This window comes from Fundulus heteroclitus, chromosome 1 (assembly GCF_011125445.2).
Source record: "Fundulus heteroclitus isolate FHET01 chromosome 1, MU-UCD_Fhet_4.1, whole genome shotgun sequence".
Lineage (NCBI taxonomy): Eukaryota > Metazoa > Chordata > Actinopteri > Cyprinodontiformes > Fundulidae > Fundulus > Fundulus heteroclitus.
Genome location: NC_046361.1, coordinates 28,676,032 through 28,688,880, shown reverse-complemented (window position 1 = coordinate 28,688,880; position 12,849 = coordinate 28,676,032). Strand labels below are relative to the sequence as shown.

Below are 12,849 nucleotides of genomic sequence, written 5' to 3'. Positions count from 1 at the left end.
TCATGTTTAATTATAATTAAATATATTTCATTTAACCATCAACAGTTGTTCAATTGGGTCCAATTTACATCTTATACATCATCTGATGTATGTGATCATATTTACAATTGTGTTCAGAATAATAGCAGTTCACCACTTACCAGTTAAACAATTTAGTATAGTTGCAAGTAATTAGAAGTGCAGCAAAGTAATAGAAAAAGTCACAATGTGAGTGCTCTAGAATAGAGCAAGGGTCTGCAACATGCAGCTCTGGGGCCACGCATTAATTTTTTTTTTTTTTTTTTTTTATTTTTTAAGGCTAGTTCTGGAAAATGTACAGTGCTTTTAAACTATTTGCATAAAACTTCCACAACATAACACTATTAATACAAGTTTTTTTTCGTCATTAGCTGCAAACTGTGTTCTTTAAGTGTTCAGTGTTGAATGATTCATTAAGATGGATTTAACTATAACAAATTATATGGTAACCCCCCATGAGGGAAAGGCGAGTCAGAAAATGGATGGAAATTATACGGTAGATTTTTAGAAAGACCGCAAAAGGGGGTCACGTACGTTTTATAGCTCTGGACAACGAATAAGGGCAATAAAGGCTCTTTGGATTGGAAATGTTGCTGACCTCTGCTCTAGATTCTGTGTAATTGACTCATAAAATCAAAATAAGTGCAGTGTTGAGTTCCATCAGTGAGTCTGTTCATTTTGTGAATGAACAAGATGGCCCATTTATGAGAATTAAGTCATCATCAGGGGTTTCTGGTGTGTCTATTACCAAAAAATTTGTAAGACAGTTTGTTCAGAACAACATCGTACTTTGGAGAGATAAATATTACAAAGAGCAAACCAAAAAATAAAAAAAATAAAATACAGGCTATTCGTGGAAAAAGATCTGAAATGGCAACAAAGCCAGGAGTAATTAATCAATAGCTACTCTAAAGCTTAGAAGTGATTGTTGTAAATCTCGTTTCACAAGAAGATATATTTGGGAATTGCATAATTAGTTTATTGTTCAATAATAAAAAAAAATAGAAATGAATGGTAGGTGTAAATCCCTTTAAAACTCGGTTTTATTTCATTATTATTATTATTAGGCGGCTTGCTTTAGCTGACCCGGATGCAGAAGCCGTTTCTCCACCGGATATTGCCGCGAATCTGAGGTCAGGAGTTCTCTCTCACAGCCATCTTGGAAATAGCGTCCTGAGTCGGTGAGTGTCTCCGCTGACAATCCGTCAACATCTGACCCTTTCTCACACATTTCGCTCTTTGCGGTTCGTTTTATCCGCACAGTAACAGCCTGCCCGTCAGACCTTTACAAGAATTACTCTCCAAGAGCTCCCGGTTGGACGGAAATCTGCCTCTGTTAGCGCCGATTACCGGCGCAAAATGGGGGAGCATGATGTAAAACACATTGCTAGCTAGTCTGCCACGGCCGCAGAATAATATTCACTCCAGGGTGTTAGTTTAATATCAATGACAACCGCCTGGTTAGCCAGAAACACGACTAACAGTAGAGAAAATGTAAATAAACTGCTGTTAGCCGCTAGCATCTTTAGCTTCAGGCTAGCTGGAGCTAATGGCAGCCTGATGCTGCTTCATGCTTTTACAAACAGCTCACAGGGGGGAAGCATGTGCCCCGTCCCCGACAGTTACGAGTCTGTGTTTAGACTTTTTTGGTTTCAGAAAGCTGGAAGTGAATGTATGACCTTTTTGTTTTTATTTTCATTTATTTTTTTCTTCTCCCTACCAGCGACCATGCCCGGCGAAGCAACAGAAACGGTCCCAGTCACCGAGCAGGAGATGCAGCAGCCTCAAGCAGAGACTGGTTCGTATAGTCGTACGGCTTCTCCGTGTGGTTTGCACGCTGCTCTTTCTGCATTTAGTGAAGCGGGGTGTTGGATGTTAAAAAAGGGTCTGCATCGGTCAGCGAGTGACTGCTGCTTGGATGTGAAATGTCTGTTTGCTGGATATGGTGTGGATGCAACAGCTGACTGCTTTCTTTTGTCATCATGTCGAAAGTTGGTGACCTTGTAAAGGATTTGGAGTGGTGTTTTTTTATTATTTTCAAAGCATAATCCAGGACCCCTCTTTCATTCACACCACCTCACAATAGTGTGTGGCAACTGACCGGATTTGGCACACAATGCATGTTGTGTTTGTGTGTGTATGCACAGTATGTCTAACATCGAGGTGTGTTGTTGGAAGCCTCTCTGGTCTGATGTGTGGGTGTTTTTTTTTTTGGCTAATTTTGTTGCCTGGATCTTAGGTTTATTAGGTGTAGCTGGATCTGTTCTAAAGTCTTGTGCACTAGAGTTTTTTTCTAACAAGTAAGCAGGAACTTGAATGTGGTATTACATCTGCTGCACTTTAATTTAGAACATGGTGGTTAAAAAAAAAAAGGAAGAAACAGTCTTAGCCAATGTAAACAACCCCACTACTGATACTTGGTTACACCTTAACTGCAATGCATAGCAACTGTAATGAACATGGTACATAATACAACTCCTCTTGAAAGTAAGCTTTGAAAGTAAACTAACAAGACTCAAAAAAAAAAAAAAAAAGTAGATCTATAGTAAAATGGTTCAAATACAAGCACAAAACACAACAAATTTCCCTCGAAAATAAACCAATAGTCTGGCAATTTAGGAAAAATATTACGCTGTCTTTAATGTCTGTGCTTGCATCTACAACACAATGGCATGGGCCTGTTGTACAGTGACTCCTCAGTTGAGCCTGTGATCATTGTTTCAGTAGCAGTGGCACAGAAAGTGTATCTGCCGCAATGCCGTTTGCTGTGAATTTGACCCTAAAACAAGCTCTTAATAAAGTTACTTGCTTCATAAATCTTTCAATATAACTTAATCCAGCAAAGTTATAACCTGTGAATAAAATTGGTGTTTTTGATATAAGAATCATTACAAATAAAAGAAGCTTGTTACTGAGCTTAGTAATTTTGAGGCTAAATCAACTCTTAACATCAGGACAGCGTTGCTGTCAGCAATGCGTAGGTTCGGCCTGCGCATTTGATTGGATCAGTGCTTCTCTGTTAAATACAGCTTGGTATTAAAAATCACACTCGCCTATGTTACTAGAGTCCAGATGAAACATATTTAGAATTTTGTTATCTTGCGTATTTAAATGTTTTTGTCTTTTTAAGGACAGTATTTGTGCTCATCGGGCAATGACTGATATGCATTCACAGCCACACGGTTACATGAAAAGGACTGCAAAGAAGCTGTCAATAATCAATATATTGTGCTAAATTTTAAAGTCCATATCGCTCAGCTCTGGCGTCGTCTCGGTGACTTTATTTGTTTGACCGTTAAAATAATTTTCTTTTAATCATGAATCAAGGTTGTAAAGCTCCTCTTTTGTTTGGTTATGTTTCCAGACATTTTTAGCAAAGAATTAAAATTTGGAGTGTTGTCAGGGAAGAGAAAGTGTTGAGAAATAAAGCATCCTTATCTTTTTTTATTCGTCATGTTTAATAACATAAACCATATATAATAGTGACTGCTACAGTGATCAGCCTTTGTATTTCCTACTCATCAAAACAACAGTTTTTTTATCTTCACTGCTGTCAAATCTGATCACTGCATGGCGTTTGGGACACCATCACTGTTTGATCACCATCATTATCCACCCTCTAGTTTTTCCAACCACAAACCAGCTCATGTATTTTCCTCACATCATCTGCTCACTTGGGAAGCACATTTTCCCCTCTGTGCTTTTTGTGAGGTCTGAAGGCTTACTTCTCGTACCTCCTGTCACTTGTGTCGCTCTTTCTCGTCAGCTGCTGGCGTTTTGAGCGCTCCTCTTCCTTCCACGCTGACTAAAAGTCCTCCAGAAACCTCTGTACCTGCTCAGGAGAAAGGGTTGGCAGAAGAAACGCCGACTAAGGCTTTCTGTGATCAAGCGCCCTGTGTAGCTGCAGATCAAGACGCCAGTGGCTCTCAGGCAGCAGCTGTCCCCGAGCAAGCGCTGGCTGCTCTCTCAGCAGAAGCTTCAGCTGCTCCGGCAGCTCATGAAGAATGTGGCCCTCCTGTTGAGGCCCCCGTGGCTTTCCCGGGGCCGCACACGGTTACTGCCAACGGCCAGCAGAGCGCTTCCTTTGCTGCGGTTGAAGAGTTATCTACGCAAGAGCTCGGCCCAGTTTCTGTTGACGCCGAGGCGTTTGGAGAAGCTTCAGCTGTTGGTGCAGGACATGAAGATGGGATGAGTGCTTCACCCCAGACCTCGCTTGATGGGTTAATGACTCCAAGGAGGGAAGAAGAGGAGAATGATATGTATCCTGATGTGGCCCTTGAGGATAATACTTGTGAGAAGAACGCATCTCCTATCCATCTTTCAAAGACCTTTGAGTCAAAGGGGACTGACAAATATGAAACCACAGCGCTTCCCACCTGTCACCCCTCAGGTTGGTTTATCCTCCACCAGAACCAGGCCCCTTTCCCCTTTGTCCGTCTGTTTTCTTAGTCTGAAATTGTTCTCTTACATGATGGGGACTACTTTCATCAGATATTGTTCAGGTAGACGTATTACAATACAAATTTTCTTTTTGACTTAGCTGTAGTTGCATTAATTTCTTTGTGATGAATCATTAACTTTATTTCCCATTGAAACATGATTTTTTTTTTTTATTGTTATAAGATGCTGATTTAATCAGGGATTAGTTTCTCAAATTTGGTATATTATGGTTCTCATTATTATTCATTGAGTTTAAAAACACATCACCTTTACTGTACTTAAAACAATAGTTTTATACTTAAAAGTGTATATTTGTTTCTATTAATCCAAATGCCATGTAAGGGGGGAAAAAAACATGTTTTCCACCTAAATGCATGTTGTCATAGTTAAGCTTTCATCAACTCGGTCGTGAAATAGACCATGTCTTATAAACCATGTATTTCAATAAAAAACATGGTTTTGGGTCAATTAAATAAGTAAAAATAAAATTGAGTAAAAACATAAGTAATTGTTTAAAAAGTTCTCAGATATTGAAACATGTTTTTTGTAGAAGTAGCGCAGATGCTTATCTGGAGCCAGCAGATGCAGCTAAACTTAAAAAGCTTTAATAGTGGGGGATTTGCATTGGAATGACTTGAAAGGCCGTGATCCAAAACTAGACGTGGTCCTCCACGGATAATTCAGCTCATAACATTTTCAGCGAGCTAAGTCGACTGACTGTGCCCCAACTTGAGAAAAAGGTGTTTCTCCCGCTTTAGAAATGTAGTGCTTTGTTTTATCTTTGTTTTAAATTAGGGGAATGTTAGGATAGAAATTAGTGAGTTAGGATATGTGTTGTTGGTGCAGTTTTACTTTCCCAAACTCAATCCTAATAGCATTGGTTTTCTGTGTGGTAACGTTTGGTTAGTGTTTTGTGCACACGTTTGCGTCTAAAATTAAAGGAAGCGTGTTCCTTTGTTTTCTAACCTAAGCACGACGAGTGCTTTTTGGTTTGAGAATGTTCAACCCGCATGTCAAAGCTTTAAGCCATTGGGATACAATTTTAAAAGAATTTTTTTCCCGTTCAGCTCCACCTCCTGCCCCAGCTTCCGCCCAGCACCCTCAGGTAGCCTCTGGCTCCGCCAAAGGCAAAGGTGCCAAGAGTGGGCAGGGTTCTTCTGCCCCAAAGGCTGTTCCTGGCAGAAGAAAGCGTTCTTCTATGTCTGCCTCTTCCGCTTCGCCCACTTCACCTAAATCTACTCCCTCCTCTACTCCCCGGTCACCTGTGGTGTCGCCTCTGGCTTCCTCGGCTGGTAGCTCCGCCCCAAAAGTAGTTAAGGCTGGCAAACAAGGAAAGGCCAAGAAAGGAGAGGCGTTTGAGCCTGCTCCTGTTCAGGTTGACCAGAAGGTCGCTGAGGTAAAGGAGAAGCCAAAGGAGCCTAGCCTGAAGAAATCTACTGAAGCCAAGGCTGTCCCAGATGAGTCTAAATCTCAGCCACCGCCTGCATTTAAAGTCACTCCAAAGCCTGCTGTTGCAGCACCAATTTCCTTTGCTGACACTATTGCTACCAGTCCCCCAAAATCAGGTGATGGGGTTGTTTCCTCAAAACCAGCTCCCCTTATGCTCGACGATGAGCTTCCTCCACTTATCCCACCTCAGAAGCCTGTTAAAGTGTTAGTCTCTACTCCTCCTGTTGCCAAAGAGAGTCCCAAACCTCAGGGTGATACGTCCGCCCCTGCAGACGTCACTAAAGCCAAGACGGGTACTGTGCCCAAACCTTTGCCTGTTGAAGCTCCTAAGTCACCAACCCCGGTGAAAGCTGTAGCTGAGGAGGCCATTAAGCCAGCTTCTAAGGCTGCGGCCGGGAAGACTGGCCAAAACAAACCTGCTGCTGGGTCTGCAAAGGCGTCTGATGAGACTAAATTGATCTCTAACGTGGCCCCTAAACAGGTCGAGGACAGTAAAGCTTCGACTCCTAAAGGTACAAAGCCAAATGCAGGTGTAAAATCAGCCCCGGCTGAGGCTGACAAGCCAGCAGCAGTGCACAAGAAAGCAGAGGTTAACAAACAAGCCCCCGAAAAGGGTGCCGTGGAAGTTCATGAGGCTAAACTGGTTGACTCAAAGGTAACAGCTGCTGAGGCACCCAAACAAGCCAAACCGGTGGCTGCCGATGCTCCTAAGGCAGCTTCTAAAACTCCAAACCAGGCCAAGTTGACTGATGCACCTAAGCAGGCCAAACCGGCGGCCAGCGAGTCCCCCAAGCAGGCCAAACCGGAGGCCCCCAAGCAGGCCAAACCGGAGGCCCCCAAGCAGGCCAAACCGGAGACCCCCAAGCAGGCCAAACCCGCGGCCACAGAGCCCCCCAAGCCGGCGGCCAGCGAGTCCCCCAAGCAGGCCAAACCAGAGACCCCCAAGCAGGCCAAACCGGCAGCCACGGAGTCTCCCAAGCAGGCCAAACCAGAGACCCCCAAGCAGGCCAAACCGGCAGCCACGGAGTCCCCCAAGCAGGCCAAACCAGAGGCCCCCAAGCAGGCCAAACCGGCGGCCACAGAGGCCCCCAAGCCGGCGGCCAGCGAGTCCCCCAAGCAGGCCAAACCGGTGTCCAGCGAGGCCCCCAAGCAGGCCAAACCAGAGGCCCCCAAGCAGGCCAAACAGGTGGCCAGCGAGTCCCCCAAGCAGGCCAAACCAGAGGCCCCCAAGCAGGCCAAACCAGAGGCCCCCAAGCAGGCCAAGCCGGTGGCCAGCGAGGCCCCCAAGCAGGCCAAGCCGGTGGCCAGCGAGGCCCCCAAGCAGGCCAAACCAGAGGCCCCCAAGCAAGCCAAACCAGAGGCCCCCAAGCAGGCCAAAACGGAGACCCCCAAGCAGGCCAAAGCGGAGGCCACGGAGGCGCCTAAACCAGCTTCTGGGACTCCTAAACAGCCCAAACCTGCGACTGTCGAGGCCCCCAAGCAGGCTAAACCAACGGCTTCTGAGGCCCCTAAAGCAACTGAGACTCAACAATCCAAAGCAACAGCCGTTGAAGCGCCCAAGCAGGCCAAACCTTCTGGTGCTGAGACTCCTAAAATGGCAAACCACACTGATGAGGCACCTAAACCAGTCCAAAAACCCACTGAGGCTCCCTCAAAACCAGCTCCAGTTGAGCCCATTGTTCCACCTCCGGCCCCCCGTAAACTCACTTTTGCCGAGGCGGTTGCAAAACCTGCACCCGTCAAGCCAGAGGCTGAGAAAATCAGTGCGGCTCCCTCTAATCAGGTGCTGTCGTCTAACGCTGCACAAACCCCAGCCAAGGCGGAGCCCGCGATCAAGATCGACAATGGTATTCTGTTCTTTCTCTCACTGTTGTGCCGTCTGTCTTTCCAGCCCCAGGGTCTGGAAATGTCTTGAGTTTACATTGACTTGGGATGAAACGGTCAGAAATGTATTGTGTGGGCAGTTTTGTTCCTAGTTTAGTGGAGTTGTTCTGTAGCGTTGTGTTTTGGCCTGTTGGTAGTGGAGGTGCATGGTGACAGCGTTTATGAACAGAGAATACATGTTGGCATGTTAGACTTGGTTTAGGAAGGGGATTTATTTCCTAACAGAAGCTCTCAGATAGCTTGGTCTACAATCTGATTATCTGTGGCAAAGATCAGACCCGCTGACATAGTTTTTTTTGCCTTATTTTTTCAGCTTATTTCCAAAACCGCTTGTTGGGTTACCCTGTAAATAATCTTGTTTTCGTTGGCCTCTGTAGGGTCTGGCACAGAGTCGGACAGTGATGACTCAGTTCCTGAGCTGGAAGAACAGGACTCAGCACAGACACAAACACAACAAGCTCAGGTGAGGATGCAGTCCATCATGCTTTTCTTTTTTTCTCCGTTGAAATCAGACATCCTGCCATGGTAGCATGTCTTTTACTCCTCAATGATGATCAACATAGTGACTTTCGTTCTTCTGAACTTACTGAAGCCACTTCTATGTCCTGAGAAGAGCTGTTTTTTCATCTTTAAACCTACCGTTCATTTCCTCTAAACTTTCCCGCTGCCCCTCATCCATAAAATGCCTTTCTTACAGCTTGCAGCAGCTGCTGAAATAGACGAGGAGCCTGTAAGCAAAGCCAAACAGAGCCGCAGCGAAAAGAAGGCCCGAAAGGTGATGAGCGCGCTCCTCCTGTTTTTAGATTTTCTGCTGGATTTCCGCCACACTTGTAACACTTCTCCACACGTTTTGCAGGCGATGTCAAAGCTCGGACTTAGGCAGGTAACAGGGGTCACTAGAGTCACCATTCGCAAGTCCAAGAACATCTTGTTCGTCATCACCAAACCAGACGTCTACAAGAGCCCTGCGTCAGATACATACATCGTCTTCGGCGAAGCTAAGGTAACCGGGCAGCAAGAGTGGCAAATGTGTTTATAGGGGCTCTAAATAACTGTTTTATTTATCTACAGCTGAACTCCGTCTTTTTATTGCATACTTTATGTGAAGTGTAAACAAAGATTTGTACCGTGTGAACTATATAGTAAGTAAAGTAAGCTTTATTTATATAGCACCTTTGACAGGATAAAACGACAATAAAATAAAACGACCATAAAACAACACAAGATAAACAGATAAAACGGCATAAATGCAACGTCATAGCATAAAACTAGTTGAAAACCAGTCGGAACAAGTGGGTCTTCAACTCCTTCTTAAAGGAATGAACCGAGTCGAGACGGCGTAGAGATAAAGTCAGCGCCTTCCACACGCAGGGGGCCACGGATTTAAAAAGACCGGTCCCCTCTGGTCCTGAAGTTAGTTCATGGAACCATAAACAGAATAAAGTTGTAAAAGGTTGGTAATATAAGTTAGAGCTTGGCCACTCAGGGTTCTATAAGTAAAGGATAACATTTTAACATGAACTTTAAATGTACCAGTAGCCAATTAAAAGGGGGGTAATGTGCTGTCTTTGGGTTGGTCAAGTCTTGCAGCAGCATTCAACATTAACTGCAGACGGCCAAGATCTTTCTTGTTCAAACATATAAAATGGCTGTTACAATAGTCAACACTATGATTATATAAAAGCATGAATCATCATCTCTAGTTCAGTTTTTGACACCAACTTTCGAACTTTGGCTTAAGGAAACCGTTTTTGATTAATCTGTAAAAATGACACTAGTGACATGGCAGAATCAAAGATTATGTTGAGGTTTGGTTTGGCAGAGGAGGCCAATACACCCAGAAATTGCTCAATTTCCGTTTCTTTGTTCTCATGGCAATGATTGTTTCTGTCTTATCAGAGTTTACCTGCAAGTAGTTGTCACACAGCCACCGTTTAATATAAGTGAGAACATGGTCTATGTATATCATGTTCTCACTAGAGCATGACAAAGCTAAGTAGAAACTAAATATTTCGAAATTAAAAGAAAGCAGGTGTTCAGAAAGTCAAATAAGAGATTTTACTGGAAATGAACAAAACTAGACCACTTCAGTCATAACTCCCTCTTAAAATATAATAATGAAGACAGTTACTCTCAGATGACATGTGCCTGTTTAAAAAAAAATATATATATATTTTTTTTTTGTCAAATTCAAAGTGAATTTATTTAGGGGTTATCAAATAGATGTTGAATACAGGACAAAGTAAAATGTACTTAGTCTGCATGTTTAAAGAAATGTCTAAACGTTTCCAGAAACCTTTTCTGGAGAAAGTAAAACAGACATGCGTGTTTAGGTTCAGTCTGCATTTAGCAGCTTTACAACAAAACCCACCCAGTGCTCCTCATTGTCTAATTTTAGCTGGTTCTGTCACGTCTGAACTTTTACTACTTTGCTTGACCAGTAATCAGGCGCTTTATCCGCCATGTTTGTTCAGTAACATCAGTACAGCCAGATGCTGCTGAGTGCAGCGACAGGATTTGACACAAATACTGATGTTTGGAGAATAGGTATTTAAAAAAAATACTTGAATAAGAATTCTTTCAAAAAGGTTGAAGCTGACAAATCATTATAGACCATTGATTATGTCGAGTGGCCGCTGCCCTGCTGCTTATAGATGCAGCTGATCGTACCATGTCGATGGTGAGTGCATTAAAGTCTACTGCCGTAACAGTTTTTTCCTCTCATTTTGTATTTTCGTGCCACAGATTGAAGATCTTTCTCAGCAAGCCCAGCTGGCTGCTGCAGAAAAGTTCAAGGTCCAGGGAGAAGCCACAGCAAAGATCCAGGACAACACGCAGACGCCCACAGTACAGGAGGAAAGCGAAGAGGAAGAGGTGAGATAATGATTTGCTCGCGTGACAAATAAATGCAGGTTTATATAAGAAGAAAATGGAAAAAAACATAACTTTGCTGTGATTTTATGTCCAGGTTGATGAGACCGGAGTTGAGGTGAAGGACATTGAACTCGTCATGTCACAAGCTAACGTCTCACGGGCAAAGGCTGTACGCGCCCTGAAAAACAACAACAACGACATTGTCAACGCTATTATGGTGAGCATTCAAAGCTTTATTGCTTCAAATGTCAGATCGGTTCAGTCGGCCGTCAAAGGTGGCTCTTCGGTGATGATTTAACAGTGACTTTCGTTCTTCTGAGTCTACTGAAGCCAACATTTCTGTCCTGAGAAGAGAGAAACTCTGGAAAAACCGGTAAACAGGCTTTAAGCTTTTGCTGACCTGTTGTTGTTTTTTTTTTTTTTGCTTTGCAGGAGTTGACGATGTAACGGGATCCGGTCAACAAAACTTTGAAGAAAGGTTGCTGATTAAATCAAAGCTCGTTTATACAATTTATACCAAGATGGAAATAAAGTTGTGGCTTGATGAAATTAAAATCTGGCATTTATTGAGATTCTTGGGGCAACCAGGGGGATTTCATCTTGACTGTAGGTATGATTGGCCTGAGAAGATGGACATGGAAGTCTACATCTGATGGAGTATAGTAACTTATTTTAGAAACCAACAGGTTTTCAAAGGTCTGGCATCTCTGTTGTCGCTCATCTGTCCAAAAAAAAAAGATTATGGCACTTTTCCTTTGTCCCCTGGCGAAGTCTCTCTCATCGTCCAATGAAAGAGTCCAAATTGTTTTCATAAAGGGCTTAGAAGTCCTATTCAGAGAAATGGACAGAGTTCCAGCTGAGATCATTAATGTAGTCCCTCTGTAACATTATCCGATCCTCCAGCTGAGAAATGATTGTTTCCTTTACTGTTCTAGTCACCTCTGTCTGTATTTGTCTGATTTTGTTAACGCTGTAAAGACCAAATGCCCCGACGTGTAAAACCCCGGTATTAAAAATTGCTGTACTTGCATTTTTTTTGCCTCGTCTCTACGCTCATGCATGAGTTAAAAATCACTAAATAAAGCCAGGATTGTGTCGTTCCCGTCACAGTTTGGTACCAGGCCTCAGAGCCTGCTCTTTCCCTCACAATCTTTTAAGATGGCGGAATAAAAAGCGAAGGGGAGTTACTGGTGAAGTAACTCAACTGGAACAACAAAAGAACTGCGGAGATGCTGACTCCTGGGTTCAAAGTGGGCGATTATATGGGAAGCAGTCACTTATTGGATAAATGTACGGTATTAGTATTCACTAATTTTCAATGAATAATACAGAAATGTAAATTCAAAGGAAACTTGGAATGAAAGTTCAGTCATAACAGATTAAAGGTCTGAACGTACCAAATGTTCACTTCTCTTTGAAACCCAAAGCAAGGTTTTTCCACATAATGTGAGGTTCTCAATACCTGTCAGTCATTTGAAGGGAAGGCTCCTAAGAGGCATAAAATAAAGCTCTGGTCAGTCAGAACAGGACCGTGACTGCTGTTAGGTCGGGAGGTTGTTTACCAAGAACCAATTTAGGTTTCTGCTCTGGGATTTGTTCTCTGCCCACTCTGATTTAAAGGATAGTCAGCCTCAGCTGCAGCAGCTGTTGAATATGCCAAGGGAAGCCACCCTAAAGTTGGTTCTGTGGTACAGTCTGGATGTTGGTTTTCTGGATTTAGATTTGAATTGTAAACATTTTGAAGACGTGTTGCTGGAAACCTCCAGCAGAACCTGACTGAGCAGCTTCTGCCCTGATCAACAGGTTTCATAAGACTGCAGATGCACAAAATACTTAAAAGAAAAAGCACTGGTCCAGGGGTACTTTCTATAAAGATATAGTTGAGGTGATAGTGGCTTCATAAAGGAGGGAAACACACCTAAACATGTTTTGAGCCATTAAAACTGTTCCACTTCAGAGAAAAATAAAACCTGCACATGATGCTGCCATCGCCATACATCACACAAGCGATAGTGTTATGCTTGCAACTTTCTCCATTTTACTTTAAATAAAACCTCAAGGTTGGTACACACATTTCACCCCAAAACACTAGCATTTTTTTTTATTATTGTGGCCTGCAAATATTACGCCAGGATTATTTTCCGGGGATCTTGCTTGATGTCCACATGTCACTTAAAGAGGGAA

The 12,849-nt window shown here is 43.3% G+C and overlaps 1 protein-coding gene and 2 non-coding genes across 41 annotated transcripts; all 3 read left to right on the top strand.

The window, feature by feature from the left end:
• Window positions 1-1,095: 1,095 nt before the first annotated feature.
• On the top strand, window positions 1,096-11,695 carry naca (nascent polypeptide associated complex subunit alpha). Of its 39 annotated transcripts, none has more exons than XM_036139914.1 (12): window positions 1,096-1,199; window positions 1,742-1,816; window positions 5,526-6,856; window positions 6,890-6,970; window positions 7,118-7,153; window positions 7,220-7,754; window positions 8,169-8,254; window positions 8,489-8,566; window positions 8,648-8,794; window positions 10,537-10,665; window positions 10,760-10,882; window positions 11,098-11,695. In XM_036139914.1, the coding sequence occupies exons 2-12, from the start codon at window positions 1,747-1,749 to the stop codon at window positions 11,110-11,112; spliced, it is 2,631 nt and encodes an 876-aa protein (XP_035995807.1). In that variant the 5' UTR covers window positions 1,096-1,199; window positions 1,742-1,746; the 3' UTR covers window positions 11,113-11,695. The 39 variants fall into 39 exon arrangements, with proteins under 39 accessions (XP_035995807.1, XP_035995801.1, XP_035995735.1 ...); XM_036139908.1 differs by having other exon boundaries at window positions 6,890-7,010; window positions 7,125-7,153; XM_036139842.1 differs by having other exon boundaries at window positions 6,890-7,048; window positions 7,130-7,153; window positions 7,187-7,754.
• On the top strand, window positions 8,333-8,405 carry LOC118564846. Its single transcript, XR_004932065.1, has one exon. It is a non-coding gene; the product is annotated as a small nucleolar RNA SNORD59 (small nucleolar RNA).
• On the top strand, window positions 10,946-11,018 carry LOC118564844. The gene has a single exon (XR_004932064.1). It is a non-coding gene; the product is annotated as a small nucleolar RNA SNORD59 (small nucleolar RNA).
• Window positions 11,696-12,849: the final 1,154 nt, after the last annotated feature.

Excerpts from the sequence above, each read along its gene's own strand:
- naca (XM_036139762.1), top strand. The coding sequence starts at position 1,747 with ATGCCCGGCGAAGCAACAGAAACGGTCCCAGTCACCGAGCAGGAGATG. Across the intron at positions 7,755-8,168 it reads CGCGATCAAGATCGACAATG|GGTCTGGCACAGAGTCGGAC; the intron begins GTATTCTGTTCT and ends TGGCCTCTGTAG. Across the intron at positions 8,795-10,536 it reads TCGTCTTCGGCGAAGCTAAG|ATTGAAGATCTTTCTCAGCA; the intron begins GTAACCGGGCAG and ends TTCGTGCCACAG.